Consider the following 8001-nt stretch of genomic DNA (forward strand, 5'->3'; position numbering starts at 1 on the left):
CTGGTCGGGACCACTGCAGCTGGTGATTGGCTGAGCAGCCAGTCAGCTGAGACTGTAGCACGCAGGAGGAGATCGGGAGCATGGATAGGTAAAGTATTTAAGCAATTCTCAGCCAAGCATCGCCATTACGTGTAGCGATGCGCGGTCGGGGGATGATGATTTTAGGTTAGGGCTTAAAGAAGCGATCAGCCATTTACATAAAAAAAAATCTCAACAATGCTTTTATATAAATAGCATCTCTCTTAATAACTTTCATTCTGCATTTACAAAAATCACTGGTTTATTACATGTCCCAGGCCCTGCACACCTCTACCTACAGACACTGAGACATGCTCTATGGTGATTCAGTAACAGCAGCCATACAGATGTCACCACGGGTTAGTTACCAAGATATATAAACAGGAAATATCACACAATATAAAACCAGGAACCGGAGAATCTCTCAGTCTGCAGAAACAAAACTCAATGAGACTTTATAACCAATTGCTCTGATGTGACGGTGTGAACGGATCATGTATAACAGCCCGGGGATTTACAGCCATCATTGGGCACAGAATCCTGTAACACGTCCCCATTCTGTCCACCTGTGAACGAGTGGAGGCTTCTAGTTCCACCAGTCAAGAGGAATCTACTGTAGAGATCTGCAGATGAATAGTCTGCTTATAAATGGAATTTTCTTCTATTGCTGTCCATTTCATGTCGCTATAAACGCAAAGAACAAAAATAAAAAGAAAAATTAGATGAATATAGCAGCCAATGTTATTACATGTATTAATGCTGTACAAGGAGGGTGCAGCTATCCCCTGCAGAATCTGAATGTCATACAGAAGGACTTTATCCTGATAAATTAATGGCAGAGAGAGAACAATGGCACTGAAGGGTTATTCCCATGTGGACATTAATGGCATGTGTACATGAGATGCTTCTGTACAGATGGGGGTCCCACCTTGAACCCATACATATCTTGAGATCAAGCCCCACCCAGCCTTTTACAGTCCCCAAGCGGCCACCAAGGTAGTTGGGAAGCAGAAAACATTCAAGCAATACCATGACTGCTCACAGTGATCAATGCAATACCTATGCACTGCACTGATCAATGTTATCTGGGCTCAATTACTTCAGGCTGCTGCAGAAAGCCTGAAGGGCTCACCAAGCCCAGGACCGCGCCGAGAGCTGGAGGAGGACCAGGGCAGCAAGTATAACTGATCAGTTTACCCCAATCGCATTAGGGCAAGCCAATCCCCCACCACCACCAGACCACCAATGGAGGCTTGTTCAAGCCTTTTAAAAATCCACTGTCAGTTTAGACAGCAGCATCTAAATGGTTAAACAACGATCCCTCCGTGTGGTATTAGCAGAGGCCCCCAGCTACCGATAGCAGGCAGGAGCCGCCAGTACAGAGAGGGGTCATGTCCTTAGCCCTCTCTATATCTCACGTACATTTAACCCTTTGTCGTTAAAGGGTTAATTCCCATTAACCTTCATGGTAGTTACATAAACTCTCCAAGCTAAAGCAGAACCAGACAACATTTAGGAGAGTACCTCTGACCCGACATTTTAGCAATTGGTGGGTTCTCAGTATTCAGAGTCCCACTAAACTTAAGATATCCTTCCCCTGCATCCCACAAACCTATTTCTCAGTCGCTGCCTTACCTTATGGACCCACTCGTATTCTCCATACTTCGAATCAAATGTTCCCTTCTGGAGAGACCTGAGCTTCAATGTAAATCTTGGTCCAAGCTCCTGAATTCCAACTTTCTTTTCACTCCTGAAAATGTATCTGCGAATAAAACCATGGCGTCAGCGATTCTCCTGCTTACAGGGATTAGTATGCAGTTACATGATACAATTACAAGATACAAACTGGATGCACAAAGTACCTGTGGTATCTGAAAAAGATGTAGTCCCGCTGGTTGTGGAAAGTCGCCACTTGTCTTCCTGTAAAGTGCGGATCGTGTGGGAAGAGAGAGGCAAACATGCGGCCGATGGAGTGACCCAGACGGGTGGTGAAGTTGTTTAAGATGACTTCTGGTTGGTGCTCTGTTGGTTCCTTTCCTTTTCTCTGTGAATATTAAGAAGAAATTCAGACAGAAGAAATACACAAGATCATTTAAGTTCTGAAAAGAACCTTGTATCTTGTATTTTCCATCTTGCCCACATTGAGTTAAAAAAAAACAAAAAAAAAAAACAACAACACTTTAAGGGTGCGTTCATGCGTAACGGATCCACAGCGGATTTCTCGCAGCAAGATCCGCTGCAGATCCTTACGCTGTACACCCTATGGGCAGACAAACTCGCAGCAGGATGTACATCCCGCTGCGAGTTTGACAGCAGCCTGCCCCGTTAACCCCCTGCCGCCTATACGTCATCTGGTCCCTGCTCTGGGTTGCTTCAGGGCTCCCAGTGTCTTCACATCCCGCTGAGCTAATCAATGCACTGCAGCAGGGCAGCGCACTGATTGGCCAAGCAGGACGTGCCAGGAACCCCCTAAAGCAAGCCGGAGCGGGGATCAGGTGAAGTATACGCTCCAGCGGCGGGGGGTTACCGGGGCAGGCTGCTGTCAAACTCGCATCCTGCTGCGAGGTTGTCTGCCCATCGAAATCCGCTGCGGATCCGTTACGTGTGAACGCATCCTAAAGGGTACCGATCACTTCATCAGCACAGCAGAATATACTGTAAATATGCTGGCAACTAGGTTGACGCAAGTGAGGTACGAGAACCCCCAGAAGTGCCACAGACTGCATTGTAATGTACTTACAACATATGGCAGTTCCGGGGGATCCAGAACCTCGCATCAGGAGAGACAACCTAGCTGTCTGCATATTCACTGCATATCCTGCCAAGCCAACAAAGTGTAGGTATAAGGGGGTTATCTTACAACCTAACAACCTAAAAAAAAAAAGGAATGCTAAAAAGCAGGGGCTTCCATAAACACAGTGACACTCATCGCCCTGGTCCAATGCAGCTGTCACGCCACCACTCCCTGTCTCCTATATCTCCCAGTTTCTGTAATGTCCCATAGGAGCTGCTCATCCAGCCAGTGACTGAGGTGAGACACTGCTGCAGCCACCGAGCAGGCAGTTCCTATTTTGTAGTGATATCACAGGACACCCCCTTTAATTAAAAAGTCTTACTCCATATTTAGCCATGTGACACACATACCTTCATTTCTTTGCGTAGACGTGTGTTACTCATCTTAAAATGAGCCGTCGGACCATTAGGCAGATGACTAAGTATAAGTCCATCTGAGGGTCGGAGTTAAGGACAACTGGAAAAGCAGCACTGTGAGAATACCACATCCCCATTTATCTTTTCTTAAAACTACCAACCATACGTATCCATGTTAACCAGAAAACTGTCTTAGTCTTAATGGCAAATCATACGTAACAACTCAAAGAAAGTTGTTGCTTGGAAGGATACTTGGAACTTTTCGATCTTCATTGATGACAATGAGGTCTGTGAAATCTTTTGCTATACACTGTGGGATAATCTTCTTCAGAGCCAGACCCCTCCTGTAATACACGTGGGAGTTGGGTATAATGGAAGATAGCTGCTCTGTAAACCGCACTGTACGCTGGAGGAGAAAGAAATACAAAGTTTCAATCAGAAACCAGTCTGCTCCTAGCTCGTGGGCTACTACAAGTCCCAGCATAGCTCTACAAACTACAAACTGGGGAACACAGATATAATAGAGCAATAACGGCAATTGAAAAAGAATAGCGAATGAAAGGTCAGAGGCGGCTTACACCACGGGGTCGGTCAGATGTTGTAATAAGGATCTTGGGTGTCGTCTGTCTGTTAAAATAAGGTGCAAACTCATCCGTAGTTTCATCATAAGCCACCTAGAATAAGAAGAGATGAGAGATGAACCATCACGGCACAAAGTCCAGGACACAAAACACACAATGCTATATAAAATAATCTCTGAAGTTGCTGGCGCTATCCTGAAGATGACAGTCATTATGAAGGTGGTGTCACTCATCTGAAGCTTCTCCACTGGCCATCAATATCCCACCTGTATCACATATTTTACGTGAATGTAATCTTCAAGAAAACCGGGTAATGTGTTATCATGTGCTCGGGTGTATCTGATGTAACAGCATTTACCTCCTCATCTGCTGGATCTACTGTTGTTTCGTCATAGACTCGCTGATTTTCAATGGTTTTGGGAACAGCTTTTGGTGGAGCCTGTACACGAGAAAATAAAAGGACATTTTATAAATGATCAAAATAATCTCAAAATATAGTGGTAGATATCACATTAAGGGGGCAGTCCCCCTTCAAAGTGATGGCATATCACATATGACTGTTTGGGGTCTGACCCCCCCCCCCCCCAACCCCCCCATACACACACACACAACAGAATGAAGAGATGGTAATGATGCAGCCCTTACAGTTTTCTCTTGTACAACCCTGCAAGGAAAAACTTAAGGTCCTTTTACACAGCTGTGCAGGGAGGCAAACAAGCAACGATCAGCAAGATCAGCGCTTATTTGCAGTACCTTCAGGAGGAGCAATTATTCACGGAGCTGAGCTGCACAAACAATCACTGTATCCTTCGTGCGGGCATTTTAATACCTTGCTAAAAATTTATTGCTATGGCCCACACGCGTTCCCTGTCCGCATGTGCGGCCAATAGCAATACATTTTTAAACTGCACAAAAGATGAGATCAGCAGACGAGCGGGCATTTTCACTCTCCTAGGTCACCTTTACGGGACCATTACCAGCCCAAGGAGTGTTTCTAGAAACGCTCCCATCTGATAACTGGCTCGTGTAAAAGGGGCTTTTGGAAAAGCACCAGTGCTATGTCAGTGGTCAGACTCTGAACAGTGGTGAAGTGACGGCATATCTTAGGGCCGTGTTATATGGCACAATCTAAAGGAGGAAGTGAGCGGTGACCTGTCAGATCAGCGCTCACTTCCTCCTCATTCCCCGCTCAGTACCTGCTATTACACGCAGAGACAGCGAGCATGATCAGCTGACATTCTGCATGCCATCTGATCATGGTCTTTTAACAGGCGCTTTGGCACCAAATGACTAGGAGCCAATGAGCGTTTGGTGTAATAGAGCCTTTAGTAATGTGTCCTCACTTTATGAAAAGGAAAAAGCCTTAAAAAAAAAAAAAAAAAAAATTCTCTGGGGAAAGACTTTATGTAATTCCTACATATGATCTGAAGGTTCCCAACATACCTTGTCTCCCAGTGCCTCTCTCTCCTTCTTACGTTTCTTCCTTAGAGCAAGCTTCTCCTGAAAGGAAACAACAAGTGTGTCACTACAAGATGATTATAATATTACCTAAACAAACCTTAACTTTTTTCTTTTCAGACTGCAGCGAGCCTGCCATTAGAACAAACTTCTGACATGTAACAGCCACATATCCTAGGTTTGTATCAGTGGGGGTCCGGGTGCTGAAACGCCGGCCAATGGCTAGAATGAAGGGGAAGGATCGCTCAGCAGAGTGCACTCTGCCCCTTCCTCCCCCGTCTCACTGCTAATGTTGCAATTATAATGGAGTCAATGGAACTTCTGATAGATGCAATTGATGGAAGTTCAATAGGCTCCATTTTAATTATGTTAATTGCAACAGTATGGTATGTTCACTGAGCAAAACAGGTAGAATTCCACGGAGGAGCTCCCTGCTGTAGTATTCCGCCTGCCTCAGTGTCAAACAGTGTCTCTGTGGGATGGCTCGTACACCTCCGCTCAAAGAATTGATATGTCAATTCTTTGAGCGGAGAGCGACGGAAGCAGAAGCGCGCAAGCCAGCCAATAGAGACACTGTGTGACACTGAGGCAGGTGGGATTCCGCGGCAGGGAGCTACTCCAGAATTCTGCCTGTTTTGCTCAGTGTTAATGGGCCCTTAAAGGGAACCTGTCACCCCCCGTGCCGGGGTGACAGGCTCCCGACCCCCCGCTACAGCCCCCTATACTCACCTGATCCCGCCGGGTCCCGCTTCTGGATCCGGTCGGGTCACAGAGATCTCAGCCGCTGCAGCCCGGAGCGCGCTCTGAGAGTCCAACGCTCATAGAGAATGACGGAGAGTCCAGCGATCCGTCATTCTCTATGAGCGTTGGACTCATCTCTCAGCGCGCGCGCCGGGCTGCAGCGGCTGAGATCTCCGTGACCCGACCGGATCCAGAAGCGGGACCCGGCGGGATCAGGTGAGTATAGAGTGCTCCAGCGGGGGTCGGGAGCCTGTCACCCCGGCACGGGGGGTGACAGGTTCCCTTTAACATCGAGAGTGAGAATGAAAGGGCAGAGCATGTGCTTCTGAGTGATCCTGCTCCTTTGTTCTAGTGATCATGGGGGATCTCAGCACCCAGACCTCCGCTGATACAAACCACTGACATGTGGCTACAAGATATCAGAAGTTTGTTCTAATGACAGGTACACTTTAAAGGGAACCAATCAGCCCAATTGGGCAGATATGATTCCCTGAACTGCTGTATACGGCTCCTGCAGCAGCTGCGGCACATACCGGCCGTGGCTGCAGCAGTAGCTGTATACCCGAAAGAAAAAGGCTTTAATCCCCTGGGCGCGCAACAGGCAGCGGTGGGGAGGTAGTCATCTGGGCGGCTCCCCACCTGTATCTAGTCATCGCTCTCTGCCTGTCAGCGCACTCGGAGAGGATGAACGACAGCCAGAAAGGTCCTTTACTGGCTTCTCTGCCTGTCAATCATCCCTTGGAGCATGCTGACAGGCAAAGAGCGGCGACTAGATACAGGCGGGGAGCCACCCAGATGACTACCTGCCCGCCACTGCCTGTCACACACCCAGGGGATTAAAGCTTTTTTTTTCAGGTATACAGCTACTGCTGCAGCCGGTACGTGCCGCGGCTGCTGCAGGAGCTGTATACAGCAGTTCAGGGAATCATATCAGCCAAATTGCTTTCCAAGAAGTATGAGCCGCAGTAGTGATGCAGAACTCCATAAAGCAGTAGTGTCCCCAGTACAAGGACCAGCAGAGAGAAGCACAGACTGGGCTCTGCTGTAAACAGACAATGGTCAAGGTATGTGTTGCCCATAGCAACCAATCAAGGCCCAGCTTCCATTTTTAAAGGGCTGAATAGGAAATGAAAGCTAAGCTTTGATTGGCTGTTATAAATATACAGTTCACTAATCCTCCCACTGATTGGTGGAACCGTTTATTAGGACAACCAATCAGATCGATGCTTTTATTTTCCCAGGCATATAAAGGCTGTGCTCTGATTGGTTGCTATGGGCAACAGCCTCGCTCTTCACTCTCACGCGGTAATCCCCCTCACCTTCCTCTTCTCCATCTTCAGCTTCAGGAACATGAAGTGTCGGCGCTGCTTGTTCTTGATCTCAGACACAGAGAACGTAGGAGGGAAGGACGCCCCCTGCTGTGGCTGCTGCTCCCCGCCACTGGGCCCGGCCTGCTCGCTACTTCCGTTCGCCACATTGTTCTCCTCCGGTGCCTTACTTTTGCTCTTCTTACGTTTCTTACTTTCCCCAGACTCTGTCTTCTTTCCTGCAGCCATGTGGGAGCACAGAGACGGCACTTCCGGGACAGCCGGCGCACTTCCGATTCCGGGTTAATTTGTTGTCATGGAGATGAGGCCTAATAAGAATGTTGCCGTGTAACGCCCTAGAGCTGATATATTATGGGATTTCTTTAATTGCGTGTTATAATCCTTATATATACTCATACCTGACTGATAGGGTGTGTCCAATACAGACATGTACTGCAAATAGTAATATATGGCATAGATATTCAGTCACCTTTAAGACCTGCACCATTGTTCACTATGGGGGTCGCCTAATACCCTAATGAAGCACCTGTGGTTTCCAGACAAGTATGCGTGTCCAAGCACATACACCTAGGTCTCCATATATATCTATGGGAGTTACAGAATCCCTTGCGTGCTTGGCCATAGGCTTGGGTTCAGCTTGAACCTATTGGACATCTGTACTGGGTGCAGTAAGGCCTTGTGCACACATCCCTGCAAACCACAGTATGCAAAAGTCACAGATGGCC

General features: G+C 47.4%; 1 protein-coding gene across 1 annotated transcript; it reads right to left on the reverse strand.

Moving 5' to 3' along the window:
* Window positions 1-220: 220 nt before the first annotated feature.
* On the reverse strand, window positions 221-7552 carry RPF1 (ribosome production factor 1 homolog). Its single transcript, XM_069979450.1, has 9 exons — window positions 7268-7552; window positions 5193-5249; window positions 4108-4188; window positions 3747-3842; window positions 3421-3574; window positions 3163-3245; window positions 1881-2062; window positions 1654-1780; window positions 221-702 (listed from the first exon to the last, which is right to left on the reverse strand). Exons 1-9 carry the CDS (start codon window positions 7502-7504, stop codon window positions 661-663), a joined length of 1059 nt encoding a protein of 352 aa, XP_069835551.1. The 5' UTR covers window positions 7505-7552; the 3' UTR covers window positions 221-660.
* Window positions 7553-8001: the final 449 nt, after the last annotated feature.

The sequence above is a fragment of the Dendropsophus ebraccatus genome, chromosome 8 (genome assembly GCF_027789765.1).
Source record: "Dendropsophus ebraccatus isolate aDenEbr1 chromosome 8, aDenEbr1.pat, whole genome shotgun sequence".
Classification (NCBI taxonomy): domain Eukaryota; kingdom Metazoa; phylum Chordata; class Amphibia; order Anura; family Hylidae; genus Dendropsophus; species Dendropsophus ebraccatus.

Excerpts from the sequence above, each read along its gene's own strand:
- RPF1 (XM_069979450.1), bottom strand. The coding sequence starts at position 7,504 with ATGGCTGCAGGAAAGAAGACAGAGTCTGGGGAAAGTAAGAAACGTAAG. Across the intron at positions 5,250-7,267 it reads TGAAGATGGAGAAGAGGAAG|GAGAAGCTTGCTCTAAGGAA; the intron begins GTGAGGGGGATT and ends GTTTCCTTTCAG. Across the intron at positions 3,843-4,107 it reads TAGATCCAGCAGATGAGGAG|GTGGCTTATGATGAAACTAC; the intron begins GTAAATGCTGTT and ends TTCTTATTCTAG.